The sequence below is a fragment of the Rhinopithecus roxellana genome, chromosome 5, assembly GCF_007565055.1.
Source record: "Rhinopithecus roxellana isolate Shanxi Qingling chromosome 5, ASM756505v1, whole genome shotgun sequence".
NCBI classification, from domain to species: Eukaryota; Metazoa; Chordata; class Mammalia; order Primates; family Cercopithecidae; genus Rhinopithecus; species Rhinopithecus roxellana.
Window position 1 is genome coordinate 30,953,346 of NC_044553.1, and position 15,192 is coordinate 30,968,537.

Sequence of the window (15,192 nt, forward strand, 5' to 3'; positions counted from 1 at the left end):
TTTGTCAGTTTGGGGAATCTGTGCTATACACCAAGTGGAGCCCAAACACCCTATTGCTGCTTTTAAAAATCAGGCTTTGTAGAAAATCCTACTTCATGTGTGTGAAAGGCTGCATTAATGCTGTTTTATGGTATTCAGCATATTCTGGACAAAGTGAGAGACGCTGAGAAAGATGAGGCGCCACCCTTGAAGCCACGTCTCCTCCACTTCCCTCTGTGCAAAGTCGGGGACTCCAGGTAGGGTATGGTGGGGGGCCTGAGTTAGGCGGGGCTGAGGACATAGTCCTGAACCAGAGCGCTCCCAATGCACCCTCAGCATTTATGAATCAGCTCCATCCTCCGCTGAGAAGCCACCTGTCACACTGTCACAGACTGAGAGCAGAGGCCTGCCCTTTTTCACATCCTCACTCAACCTCTCCTTTTCCTTTCTTTCTTTTTCTTTTTTTTTTTTGAGATGGAGTCTCGCTCTGTCACCCAGGCTGGAGTGCAGTGGCGCAACCTCAGCTCACTGCAACCTCTGCCTCCCGGGTTCAAGCGATTCTCCCACCTCAGCCTCCGGAGTAGCTGGGATTACAGGCACCTGCCATCATGCCCAGCTAATTTTTGTATTTTTAGTAGAGATGGGTTTTCACCATGTTGGCCAGCCTGGTCTTGAACTCCCGGCCTCAGGTGATCCACCTGCCTCGACCTCTCAAAGTGCTGGGATTACAGCCATGAGCCACCGCACCTGGCCTTTTTCTTTCATCTTTTTTCTCTTATGCAGTTTCCTTTGTGTTTATCTTTTCCTTTTCCCCAGTTCATGCTTTCCTCTGTATCTTCATTAAATATCTTAGTGAGGTAAATGCCTTTCAAAGGCCAATCCCTCTCTGTTTCCCCTATAACACAATTCTCCCTTGTCTTTAAAGCTTCAGCCTATATCGCTCTTGTTGGAGAGGGAGCCCACAAGGCTTGTGGCTGTGACTTGTGCTGTCAGTGTATCACTGACAATGGTACATCCTGGGGTCAGGAAGGCTGGGGAGCATCACTCTGTGTCAGCAAACAGTCTGTGAGAGCGGAGGACACGTTGTGGAGCCTGTGTGCTCAGGCTGTGGAGAAGCCACAGTGTTCTGGGCCTGACTAAGTGCCACGTACCTGAGTTCTGTCTTGTGAATCTCGGCAATTTTCCTTTCCAGCTTCTCTGAATGTTTAGGGAAAAACTGGAACTTGGAGCTGTAGCCTTCAGGGTGTTTCCCTGAGTCATAATCCCCAATCTCCGCTTTCAAAAGGAACGTGGAAGAAAACAATTATGGAGACAGGTAAATCATCACTGACAAAGCAACAAGAGCTTAGCACACAGAGCAAAAGCCAAAATACATATCAGATTTACAGGAAACAGTGGATTTTGAGCACGGCTGTCAGCTGGTCAGAGGGCAGGCCCTTCAGGAGCATGTCCACCTTTGTTTTCCCAGGTGCACACATTGGGTTGGCATTCAAGTCTGTGCAGAGAGACAGAGAGCTGGCCTTGTGTTCTGAGATCACAAGTAAATTTACAATGAAAGAGCAGAGGCCTGCACTATGGTCCTCATCCATTCTGCCATGAGAAGAGGGTCTAGGAACAATGCTCTTTGTGGCAGCACAGGAAATGGTGAGCTTGATCAGAAAGGGAGATCCTCTTGGGCCTCAGCCAGATCAGAGGTCTACATCCTAGTTTGAGGATGTTAGCAGGGACACAATAAATTGATGAATGAGCTGCGATCCAAATTCAGAACTCAACCCTCAGTTCAAATCAAATCAAATGAATAATTTGAATAAATATTCATTAAGGGCTGACCAGGTGCCAGGTTCCTTCGAGCGGCCTGCAGAGTGGGAAGCCTGGCTGTAACCACAAAGTATCATTGAATTCAGAAGCAGCAAGTTCTAAGGCTCATTTCTCAAGTCCCTGCCAGGTGTGAGCCTTTCTCCTTCAGCTATTCACAGAGAGAGTTTATCTCTCAACCTGATGAGATCTCAGAGCAGTAAACTTTAGGAGGGCAGAAGACCCACGGTACTTTCCACACCCAGGTCAGAATCCAGCTTTTTCCACGTGAAGCTCTCCACAGGGAGGATGGTGGGTATGACAAAAGAAAGAGGAGGGGCCAGCTACTCTGTGGGTGCCCTTTTTCCTTCGAAGGTGAGAGCCACAACCACTTCAGATGTGAAGTCTTGAGAGAGAAGTAAATATTAAGAGGAACACGTGCCCTCCTCCCATGGCTGAATATTATACTTGTGGCTTGTACTTTTTCACTACAAACCTACTCACTGTGTCTTCCAAATTACTTGGGAACTTCTGCTGTTATCAAGAGACCAAAATCTGAAGTCTGGGGTGACCTTGAGCCTTGGAGTCTTTTTTCTTTTGAGACAGGGTCTCACTGGCACCCAGACTGGAGTGCAGGGGCATGATCATAGCTCGCTGCAGCCTTGACCTCCTGGGCTCAAGTGATCTGCCCACCTCAGCCTATAGCTGAGACTACAGGTGCACACCCCAGGCATGGCTAATTTTTTTTTTTTTTTTTGAGACAGAGTCTCGTTCTGTCACCAGGCTGGAGTGCAGTGGCACGATCTCAGGTTGAAGCGATTTTCCTGCCTCAGCCTCCCGAATAGCTGGGACTACAGGTGCGCGCCACCACACCCAGCTAATTTTTTATTTTTAGTAGAGACGGGGTTTCACCATGATGGTCAGGATGGTCTCGATCTCTTGACCTCGTGATCTGCCTGCCTCAGCCTCCCAAAGTTCTGGGGTTACAGGCGTGAGCCACTGCGCCAGGCCTAATTTGTAAATTTTTTGTAGAGATGGGGTTTCACTCTGTTGCCTAGGCTGGTCTCAAACTCCTAGGCTCAAGTGATCTTCCCACCTCAGCCTTCCAAAGTGCTGGAGTAACAGTTGTGAGGCACTGTGCCTGGCCCAGAGTCATTTATATTGATTTTATTTAGAAAGTTCCAAGTGGAAAACATCAAGGTTGGACATCAAGTACTTTTTTGAAGAAAAACGAATGATTGGGTAAAACTATAGAAAAGACTAGAGTTTAAGACTCGACTTAGGTCAGGCCAGGCTTTCTCTTTAAAAACAAAAGGGGCATTCAGGAGTTCGAGATCAGCCTGGGCAATGTGGCGAAACCCCATCTCTACAAAAAAATAAAAAATTTAGTTGGGCGTGATGGTGCATACTTGTGGTTTCAGCTACTTGGGAGGTTGAGGTGGGAGGATCACTTGAGCCCAGGAGGTGGAGGTTGCAGTAAGCCGAGATTACGCCATTGCACTCTGGCCTAGGGGACAGAGCCAGATCCTGTCAAAAAAAAAAAAAAAAAAAAAAAAAACATATATATATATATATATACACACACACATATACATACATATATATATATATATATATATATATATATATATATATATATATATATATATATATATAAAAGGGGCATCTTTGGGTATCTTAAAATTATTAAGTACCTGCTGGATTCCCCACGTAGATGATTTTAAAAACAAGAGTCTCAGAAGTCAAAGTGGCAATGGGCTAAATTTTACATTCTTAGCACAGGCAGCCGGCCATGATATTTCTAGTGCCAGAAGGACTTTAGTTTCTTATTGGCAAGCACTTTCCAAGTTCTCTTCACAAAGTTGCTTCTGGGATTTCCAATTAAGAGTTCAGATTCTTTGGGGGAAACTTCATCATTTTAGTGCTATGGTCCAAAATGATCCAGTGGTAATGGCAGTTTCAGGCCTAGGGACTAAGAGAAATCTAGGAAGTGGCACTTAAGTGTGTCTGCATCTCAGAAGGGGATGTGTGTGAAGAGTGCGTATGTCTCCTACTGTTTTGCAAAAAAAGCCCATCTGGGCATCAGCTGGGTAAGCCTCAACTCTTACTTATTAGCCTGTTAGGAAATGTGCTTGTTACTTGGAAACACTTTCAACTTTGAGCACACTGAACTAAAAGGTTTCTGAAATAGATACTAGAATTCTAAGATGCTTCTTTTTTTTTTTTTTTTTTTTGAGGCGGAGTCTCGCTCTGTCGCCCGGGCTAGAGTGCAGTGGCCGGATCTCAGCTCACTGCAAGCTCCGCCTCCCGGGTTTACGCCATTCTCCTGCCTCAGCCTCCCGAGTAGCTGGGACTACAGGCGCCCGCCACTCGCCCGGCTAGTTTTTGTATTTTCAGTAGAGACGGGGTTTCACCGTGTTAGCCAGGATGGTCTCGATCTCCTGACCTCGTGATTCACCCGTCTCGGCCTCCCAAAGTGCTGGGATTACAGGCTTGAGCCACCGCACCCGGCCCAAGATGCTTCTTATCTTGGAGATTTGCCTAAGAGAATGGGAAAAAAAATCAAGCCTAATTACGCTCCAGAGTCTCAGGGACTTTCTCAACCAGGGGCCCAGGGCAAATCCCTAAAACAGAGTCAGAATGACTTTAAGGGACTGGTACTAAGATCTCAGGCACAGTTTAGGGTTGAGCGTTCAGTGTTTTCTGGCTCTAGGAAATCCAAACAAAATCCTCTAACTTGACTGGGTGTGGCAGCTCACACCTGTAATACCAGCACTTCGGGAGGCTTAGGCAGGTGGATCACCTGAGGTCAGGGGTTCGAGACCAGCCTGGCCAACACGGTGAAACTCCGTCTCTACTAAAAACAAAAAACAAAAAAAAAAGTCGCCAGGCATGGTGGCATGCACCTGTAGTCCCAGCTACTCAGGAGGCTGAGACAGGAGAACAGCTTGAACCTGGGGGGTGGAGGTTGCAGTGAGCCAAGATCACACCTGTGCACTCCAGACTAGGCGACACTGCGAGACTCTGTCTCAAAAAACAAAACAAAACAAAAAACAACAAAAAACCCCTCTAACTTGAACTCTGTTTCAAGTTAGATGTTTGTTTGTTTATGTATTTATTTATTTGGAGATGGAGTCTTGGTCTGTTACCCAGGCTGGAGTGTAGTGGTGTGATCTCGGCCAACTGCAACCGCCACCTCCTGGGTTCAAGCAATTCTTGCACCTCAGCCCCCCAAGTAGCTGGGACTACAGGTGTGTGCCACCACACTGGCTAACTTTTGTATTTTTAGTAGAGACAGGGTTTCACCATGTTGGCCAGGCTGGTCTCGAACTCCTGACCTCAGGTGATCCGCCCGCCTCGGCCTCCCAAAGTGCTAGGATTACAAGCGTGAGCCACAGCAACTGGCCTAGATACTGTTTAGATTCAAGGAGTCATCAGTGGTAACTGAAAATAATGTAATCAGTACTTGGCATGAAAAGCAAAATTATCCTGTCAAAAGTCATTACCTTGAAGGATGTAAGCTGCTAACAAGGCAGCATCCGATGTTTTACAGAGGAGTCGGCCGTGGTAGAGATCCCTTTTGATCTGGAGGAAGACTAAATACCTGGAGAGAAAACAGAGAATGAACTATAAAAAGATTTCTTTGATTGCTTTAAAGATAGAAATATGTGATGTAAGCCTATCAAAATCTTTGTCAGAATACTTTTACTACATTAAAAAAAAATCTTAAAACATATTGTAGAACAAATACATTCTCCATTCCCCTGGAAACTCTTTCAAGTACTTTGCCCTAAACTGACTTGAGGTTCGGTTCAAAATATGTCAGTTTCCTCCTGTAGCTCAAAACAGAAATGGCTGTTTCCTGGTAAAACCATCACCCCCAGTGCTGGGCTTTGGAAGGAGCCAGCCCCAGTTGGTCCGGTGCCGAAAAAGAAAACTATGCCATCAGAGACTGGCAAACTGGGCCCTTATCTGCCTTGGATGCTGGCTGATGTTCCTTCTTAAGTAGAATGGCTGGTGAAGGAACTAGCCCAGGAAGAGTTCAGTCTCAACTTGCCAAGAGAATCTGTCCATATGTGGAAACAGCCTGCAGTTACCAAGGTCAACCAGACCTTTGAAATGGAATAAAGTGTAAGAAGACTAAGTCGCCAGGTGTGGTGGGTCACGCCTGTAATCCCAGCACCTTGGGAGGCCGAGGCGGGCAGATCACGAGGTCAGGAGATCAAGACCGTCCTGGCTAACTAGTGAAACCCAGTCTCTACTAAAATATATAAAAAATTAGCCAGGCGTGGTGGCAGGTGCCTATAGACCCAGCTACTCGGGAGGCTGGGGCAGGAGAATGGCCTGAACCCAGAAGGCGGAGCTTGCAGTGAGCTGAGATCGCACCACTGCACTCCAGCCTGGAGGACAGAGTAAGCCTGTCTCAAAAAACAAAACAAAACAAAACAATAAAAAAAAGAAGACTGAACCAAGATTGCGTCACTGCACTCTAGCCTGGGCAATCGGAGAGACCCGGTCTCAAAAAAGATACAACAAGGGGCACTGGTGAAGGAGGCATACAAACAATGCAGAAACCTGGGACCAGCACCTCTTTAAATACAGAAAGCTGTTGCCTCAGGTGAAAGCAGGATATCAAAAACAAGAGCAAACAGTAGCTGACATGTATTGAGGGCTTACGATCTGCCAGTCCAGGTGTTACACACTTTACATGCAATATCTTATTTAATGCTCACATAACACTTTGAGATAGGTATATTATCCCCATTATTCCAGATAGAGAAGCTGAGGCTTTAGAGATTTTCTCATGGATATACAACTAAGTGGAAGAGCCAGGATTCAACTTCAGCACTGTGAGATCCCTGAACTTGGCTCTTCATCACTATGATATTCTGCCCTCCTTGTGTGTCCGGAATTGGTGGGTTCTTGGTCTCGCTGACTTCAAGAATGAAGCTGCGGACTCTCACTGTGAGCGTTACAGTTCTTAAAGATGGTCTGTCCCCAGTTTGTTCCTTCAGACCTTCAGATGTGTCTGAAGCTTCTTCCTTCTGATGGGTTGGTGGTCGGTCTCGGTGGCTTCAGGAGTGAAGCTGCAGACTTTCACGGTGGGTGTTATAATTCATAAAGACAGCATGGACCCAAAGAGTGAGCAGCAGCAAGATTTAATGCAAAGAGCAAAAGAACAAAGCCTCCGCGCTGTGAAACGGGATGGAGCCACTTGCCGCTGCTGGCTCAGGCAGCCTGATTTTATTCCCTTATCTGACCCCACCCACAGTCTGCTGATTGGTCCATTTTACAGAGAGCTGATTGATCTATTTTACAGAGAGCTGATTGGTCCGTTTTGACAGGGTGCTGATTGGTGCGTTTACAAACCTTGAGCTAGACACATAGTGCTAGAGGGAAAAGTTCTCCAAGTCCCCACTAGGTTAGCTAGATACAGAGTACTGATTGGTGTATTTACAAACCCTAAGCTAGACACAGAGTGCTAATTGGTGTATTTACGATCCTCTAGCTAGACATAGAAGTTCTCCAAGTCCCCACCAGATTAGCTAGATAAAGAGTGCTGATTGGTGCACATACAATCCTCTGGCTAGATATAAAAGTTCTCCAAGTCCCCATGTGCTCAGGAGCACAGCTGGCTTCACCTAGTGGATCCTACACCTGGGCTGCAGGCGGAGCTGCCCGCCAGTACCCAGCTGCACCTGTACTCCTCACCTCTTGGGCTGTTGATGGGACCGGGCACCAAGGTGCAGGGGGTGGTGCCCGTCGGGGAGACTTGGTCCGCTCAGGAGCCCACGGCAGTGGGGGAGCTCGGACATGGCCGGCTGCAGGTCCCCAGCCCTGCCCCGTGGGGAGAGGCAGCTAAGAATTTGAGTGCAGCTCCAGTCGGCCAGCACTGCTGGGGGACCGGCGCAACCTCCGCAGCTGCTGGCCGGGGTGCTAAGCCCCTCACTGCCCTGGGCCAGGGGTGTCAGCCGGCCGCTCCTTGTGCGGGGGCCGCTGCGCTGGAGCCCACGCCCGCCGGAACTCGCAATGGCCCAGGAGCACCATGCGCAGCCCCGGTTCCCGCCCACGCAATGGCCCAAGAGCACCATGCGCAGCCCCGGTTCCCGCCCACGCCTCTCCTTCCACACCTCCCGGCAAGCAGAGGGAGGTGGCTCCGGCCTCAGCCAGCCCAGAGAGGGGCTCCCACGGTGCCGTGGCAGGCTGAAGGGCTCGTCAAGTGCCGCCAGAGTGGACGCTGAGGCCGAGGAGGCGCTAAGAGTGAGGGCTGCTAGCACGTTGTCACCTCTCACTTGCACTATAAATGCTTTGCAGTTTCACTAGTTGGATGGACCCTGTCACAGTGGAATGGAATTGATGACTTTCCATTTTGAAATGTCTTCACAAGGAGTGTGGTCTTTATTGCTCCTCTTAGAAGACCTGTAAGATTATGAGGAACATCCATCCCTTGAGTGGGTCACCTACGATGGTGGCTCCTTAGCCAGGGAGCATCTCTGGTGATTTAAAAACATTTCCACAGATTCTTTGGTAATCCTAATTTCATGAGGTAGCTTAATTCCTTCTCTTTGAGTGTGGCTTAGACTTGGTGACTCACTTCTATTAACAGAATAAAGCATGAGTGAGTGTCTGACTTCTAAGGTCATAAAGTCATTGCAGCTTCCTCCTTGTTCTCTTGCCCTTGGATCACTCGTTCTTCTTGAGGTTGCTTCAGCATTCCTATAGAAAGGTCCATGTGGTGAGGAACTGGGGCCTTTGCCAACAGTCAGCAAGGAACTGAGGCTTTCGGCCAACAGCCATTTGAGTGCCCCATCGTGGAAATGAAGTCCCCAGCTCCAGTCAAGCCTGTGGATCACTGCAGCCCCAGCCAACCTCCTGACTGCAACCTCGTGACTGACCCTAGCCAGAACCACACAGCTAAGCTGCTCTTGAATTCCTGACCCACAGACAATACTCTGAGACACTTAAATGCTTGCTATTTTAACTTTTATGATGCAGCATCCCTAGGGGAGTAATGAAAATGTAGTAAAATTCCTTTAAATTCTAACAGTCTGAACCAAAAAGAAATTGACCCCTCCCTGGATAATTGGAAGTTTCCACCGTTTCTGTTTTCAGGCTGAAGAATAAAATAGAGGATTCCGTGTCCACTTGACCATGTAAAAATGCTCAAGAGGAAGAGGGCTGTTGATGGTGCAACTTCCAGGAGGTGGTAGGAAGGGGTCCTAGCAGGTAACTCTGAGAGGCTCGGGCTTGGAGATTCATGCAATTAACAAACAGAAATGAGGGAGCAACCAAGCCTTCTTCTCTCTTCAGGGCTTACTACTCAAAGTGTAGCCCACATATCAGGGGTATCAGCATCACCTGAGAGCTTATTGGAGATGAAGAATATAGGCCCATCCTACACTTACACCTACACCGTTTAACAAGATCCCCAGGTGATTTGTGTATAGATTAAAATTTAAGAAGCTGTCCTAAGAAAATTCAAAAGCAACCTTCTAACCACAGCAGGATGGACTGCCTTCCTCAGAGCAAAGGGAAGGTGAGTCTTAGTCTGGAAGTTAATAAGAACCCATCCTTTCACTCCCATCAACCCTACTCTGCTCAAATGTTTGCCAAGAAAAACTAAAGGAAAAAAGACATGTAGAGTGAATAGGATGGATCTACCAAATCAAGCTCGTCTTCACTCTGCTTCCCACAGTGAAATGCCAAACGGTGTGTGGGAGAAAGTGAGTGAGCACTTCTCTGCCTCTCACTGTTCCAACTCCCACCTTCCACAGGCTTCAGCAGGATGTGGATGCAAACCTTTTGCCCTTTACTCACTGATCACTCCCTGGACCTGGATTCATGCATCACATCTTCCATGTTTCTCTGCTTGTCTGTGTCCAAAATTCAGGGACTGTACATATTGGACTAAAGGAGATATTGCAAAGGGATAATATGGATAATATGGCTCTGGGCAGTGATTCTCAATGTGGCAGAGAGGGGAACATCTTCCAGGGGGAGCCCGTCAGAATCCGTATGTGTCGGGGGTGCTCCTATGGTTTGAAAAGGCCCCTTTGGGCCGGGTGCGGTGGCTCACACCTGTAATCCCAGCACTTTGGGAGGTCGAGGTGGGTGGATCACCTGAGGTCAGAAGTTTGAGACCACCATGGCCAACATGGTGAAACCCCATCTCTACTAAAAAAAAAAAAAAAAAGAAAAAAAAAAAATTAGCCAGGCATGGTGGTGTAGGCCTGTAATCCCAATTAATTGGGAGAGGCTGAGGCTGTAGAATCACTTGAACCTGGGAGGCAGAGGTGACAGTGAGCCAAAATCGCACCACTGCACTCCAGCCTGGGCGTCAAGAGCAAAACTCCATCTCAAATAAAAAAAAAAAAAAAAAAGAAAAGGCCTCTTTAAAGTTTCTGATTTGCTCCCCGTCTCCTCCCACCCAAGGGAACATGATCCTGCTCACAATGAGAACCACTGTCTTTCCAAGGCATCATTATTGATGGCAGGTAATGGCCTCAGGTGAACTGGAATGGAAACAAGGCTTTCCACTGCTGGGCCAGGAACCTTTTGATTTCTGGTGATAAAAACAACTGCAGGGAGGTTAAAGGCAAGGCCACGGGGCATTCTCAGACAATGTCATAGAACTAGATGGGAAGAGGGAAAAGGGTACACCAGTATCCTTAAGAAGCAAACCATAGTTGAGGACAAGAGGAGATGAGCTCATGAAAGAATCAACTGACAGCTTCAAGAGAGCGAGCGAGCTGCACCGGGGCTCCCCCTCCCCTTTCTGCCACAGTGGCTTCCATCAAGCTTTGTGTTTGGTTCGTTTAAGGAGATAACCAATGACTCAGTGTTGTTGGTGGAAATATATTCCACATGACTCATAGCATCCTTAGACCCATTCACAAGAGACCCTGGCATGTTCTCCCCGGCCACACAAGGGCCTAAGGAAGACTATCTTGTTGCCTGAGGCACTATCTCCAGGGCCACTGTGTGTTGCCAGGCAAGGGATCAGCCTGCTGGAGCTGCCCGGTGCAGCCCTCCTGAATCTCTGAACCTCAGAACATTTCATAGCCAAGGAAATAGAAGTCCAGAGATGGAGAGTGACTTATTTGAGGTAACACAGCAATCAGAATCCAGGCCTTCTGACTCAGCCCAGTGCCTTTTCTAGCCCCATGGTAATTCACTCAGTTATCAGATTAGTCCTCATCCAAGTCAGGAGAACCCTTTGTCATCAGAGAGAAATTCTCACTGGGACCAAGGGAGAAATCAGTTCTAGACCAGATTTAGGAGAACAAGCTTGCTTCTGAGGAAAGTGGGTTTTTGGTTTTTAAACTCTGCTGATCTCTTTCTGGCCTCAGAGAGGCTTGACCTCACCTCCATTTTTGTTTGAATGCTAGTGTTGTCCTAAACTGATTGGAGTGTGAATCAGGACAGAATGAGCAAGAGCCTGCAAGACGCCAGGGAAAACCTGAGCTTTTGTGTAATGCGAACATCTCTCCAGGGTGTTGGCTTTGGCATAATGTTGTCTGATATCCCAGGGTAGGGATGAGCCCACAGGAAAGCACTGGAGGCTCCTGGAGAGTTTTTTCCAGAAGATCCTTTGGCCTCACCTTCCCTTCAAATAGATTCTTTTTCAAAGGGATTCTTTCCTTCAAATAGCTTCCTCTATTTACTATTTCCTTTTTCCTGACTATAATTATAGTCAGGTTTTAGTATGTCTTCCTCCCCCATATTAGACTATAAGCTCCTTGAAGTCAGAGACTATGTTGTATTTACTTTTAATATTCTTCTAGAGAGCCTAAACATCCTGTGCCTAGCTTATCCATCCGTCCATCCATCCATCATCCATCCGTCTGACACTTACTATATGTGCCAGGCACTGTCACAGGTGCTGGGAATGCAGTAGGGAACAACCCAGAGTCCTGTTAATGGAGCTTACATTTCAATTGGGGAGATGACAAAATAATAACAAAACAAAATAACAATAAAGACTCACATTTACTGAGTGCATGCTGTGTGCTCTGCTTCACATGCCCTCTTTCATTCAGTCCTCCCAGCAACTCTATGAGGTGACTACCTTTTTTTTTTTTTGAGACGGAGTCTTGCTTTGTTGCCAAGCTGGAATACAGTGGTGCGATCTCGGCTCACCGCAACCTCCACCTCCTGGGTTCAAGTGATTCTCCTGCCTCAGCCTCCTAAGTAGCAGGGATTACAGGCACTTGCCACCACGCCTGGCCAATGTTTTTTGGTTTTAGTAGAGACAGGGTTTCACCATTTTGGCCAGGCTGGTCTTGAACTCCTGACCTCAGGTGATCTGCCCACCTTGGCCTCCCAAAGTGCTGGGATTACAGGTGTGAGCCACTACGTCTGGCTGGTGACTACCATTTTAATCCCTGTTTAATGGATGAGGAGACTGAGTGCTTAAGAGATACTGTTGCTTGCCTTGTCACAGAGCTAGTTAAAGAACAACCTGGGATTTGAAGCCAGCTCTTTCTGATTTCTTAGCCCAGGGGTTGGCAAACTACAGCCTGCTGTCATAGTTTCCAATGAAATAAAATTTTACTGGAACACAGCCTTGCTCATTCATTTATGTATCGTCTATGGCTGCTTTCACACTACAATGACAGAATTGAGTAGTTGCGACAGAGACCATATGGCCCGACAAGCCAAAAATACTTACTATTTGGCCCTTTACAGAAAAAGTTTGCCAATCCGTCTTAGCCTAAGCTAGGCTCAAATGATGTTCACTGAAGGAATAAGTGACCTGATGACGCCATTCATTCATGTATGTATTTATTCATTCTATTAACATTTTTTGGAGCACCTGTTGCGTGTCAGACATTTTGCTTCCTTGGACAGTGGGGTCCCATTTGCAGTCAGTTTGTTCTCTTACTTGATCTTCCCAAAGAGTTCATACACCTGCAGTCCCTGTTAAAAGCCAAATCTGTTACCTGATTTCCCATTTTCTTTGCCTTGTCTCTAGCCTAGACAAGAAAAGCTGTCTATTACTTTAAAAATGACAAAAGAAATTAATCAGGATTTGGCAACTAAATTTATCATCTGGGAAGAAGCCAAGAGATAAATTGAAGCAAATTCTGTACTTCCTACTTCATCCCCTTCTCTCAGCCTGGCTTTATGGGAATGGCTGAGACGGTAATGAAATTTAGGACCTATACTGCCTGGAAAAAACACACTGACAGCTAAATTAGTTTGGCAGCAAGGTGGGATGGAGGGCTGTAAGCCAGGGATGAATTATGGGTGTTGAGTGAGGCTGGGGCCAGTATCTACTCTCTTAAGATTAGTAGGGATGTGAATGAGGAGAAAAATGCAGCTAATTCCACAGCCTCACAGAATGCCCCAGGGAGGGAGAGGCACAAAGACTGCAAATCAGGCCCAGGCACCTGTGGTTCACACTCCTGACAATGCTGGAAAATTGCATACTAGGTAAAGAACGCTGCTGAGGTTGAGAGAGAGGGGAAAATTGCCCAAGATGGTTAGCACACATGCATGCAGATGGAGAGGAGCTCATTATCTTGCTAGTGTCCTTGAAGTCTGCTGACTTGGTGAGAGGCCTGGCCATGGTCCTAATGCTGTGCTTACCAGGACTTGGATGATTACCTGGGATAGCTTTCTCTTTCAGGACTCAGAAATTAGCTGCTTAAGTTTTAGGATTCTAGCTCGTGGGGAAAGGGGACAGAGAAGGAGTGGAGATTATTAGAAAAGAAGTGCCTTTCACATAAACAAGGGAGAAAAGCCAGTACTAACTGTACTTGTGCATGATGCAGAGCCCCTGGGGCCTATGGACTGTATAATGAATCTGGCAACGAAATATTGAGCCTTTGCTCAGTGTTAGGCTCACTGTGGGTGTATTAAGAAGCATAAGAGGCCGGGATAGTGGTTAATCCTCCCGACAACTCTATGAGGTAGATATTATTATCCCCATTTTATAAATGAGTAATCTAAGGTCAGAGAGGTTAAGCATCTTATTTCCAAGGCTATACAGCAAACAAGTGACATAAGTAAGATCTGAGCTCCCAGGTCTATGCTGCTTCTTGGGTAGGAAGGTCTGTCCATTCATATAAGATAGTAACACTGGATTTAGAAAATTGTATTTTTTTTTTTTTTGAGATGGAGTTTTACCCTTGTTGCCCAGGCTGGAGTGCAGTGCCACGATCTTGGCTCACTGCAACCTCCGCCTCATGGGTTCAAGTGATTCTCCTGCCTCAGCCTCCCAAGTAGCTGGGATTACAGGCGCCTGCCACCACGACCAGCTAATTTTTGTATTTTTAGTAGAGATGGACTTCACCAAGTTGGCGAGACTGGTCTCGAACTCCTGACCTCAGGTGATCCACCCGCCTCGGCCTCCCAAAGTTCTGGGATTACAGGCGTGAACCACCACGCCTGGCCTGAAATTTTAAACATAGTGGTTCTACCCTTATCTACCTAAAGCCTTAGGTAGGGTGTCTATGATTTGGATGGATTTAGTTTTCTGAAGCAAAGCAAGAGCCACCTCTACTTCCATGTAGATGAGCAGAGCCCGGAGCTTCTATGCCTCGTAAGAGACATGAGATTTGTTTCTAGCTACACTCACTGTCTTCAGTGCTTCAAAATAGGTGGGCACACACTGCCCTATGCATCTGCAGGAAACAAGCCCTCCTGATCCTTCTGACTCCATCAGAAGATTTCCCTCAACTCCCATATGAAGAGCCCATGAAGAAGCCACTTTTCTCCCCGTCCCACTTCCTTGTTGCCTTTGCACTACTAATTCCTGCTTTTGCCCGCTCCTCTCCCCATTTCCTGATTTCCCCTCTTAGAGAAATTTTTGCTCCTTTCACCTGGCCTGCTCTTTAGATCGGGAAATGAAAATAATTCTGGCCGGGCACGGTGGCTCACGCCTGTAATCGCAGCACTTTGGGAGGCCGAGGCGGGCGGGTCATGAGGTCAGGAGTTCGAGACCAGCCTGGCCAACATGGTGAAGCCCCATCTCTATTAAAAATACAAAAAAAAAAAAAAAAAAAAAAAAACAGGTGGCAGGCACCTGTAATCCCAGTTACTCAGGAGGCTGAGGCAGGAGAATCGCTTGAAACCAGAAGGCGGAGGTTGCAGTGAGCTGAGATCACACCACTGCACCCAGCCTGGGCAACAAGAGCAAAACTCCGTCTCAAAAAAAAAAAAAAAAAAGAAAAGAAAAGAAAAAGAAAAGAATTCCATATTCTTTCCTCTTTCTTCCTTCTCCTTTTCTGTCTTTGGAATTTTCCCAAGCAGTTCAGGATCTAGGAGTGGATCTCAAAGCCTTGTAGGATAAATGGTCTATATGGCTGGCAATATCCTCATTCCCACGTTTGCTGTCTCCAAGGTCTTAGGGAAGGGGTTAGGGCTGACAGTGCTGTCTCTTCCTCAGCTCTAGGATTCCCTGGCATCACATCC

The 15,192-nt window shown here is 47.0% G+C and overlaps 1 protein-coding gene across 9 annotated transcripts in view; it reads right to left on the minus strand.

Moving 5' to 3' along the window:
- FRMD5 (FERM domain containing 5) overlaps positions 1 to 15,192 on the minus strand; it is a 337,862-nt gene that overhangs the window by 34,185 nt on the left and 288,485 nt on the right. For all 9 annotated transcript variants that reach the window (XM_030931284.1, XM_030931281.1, XM_030931282.1 and 6 more), the window contains 2 exons: positions 5,280 to 5,377; positions 1,131 to 1,254 (listed from right to left, as the gene is read on the minus strand). In XM_030931284.1, the coding sequence (XP_030787144.1) occupies positions 1,131 to 1,254; positions 5,280 to 5,377 (222 nt within the window). The remainder of the gene's footprint in view (positions 1 to 1,130; positions 1,255 to 5,279; positions 5,378 to 15,192) is intronic.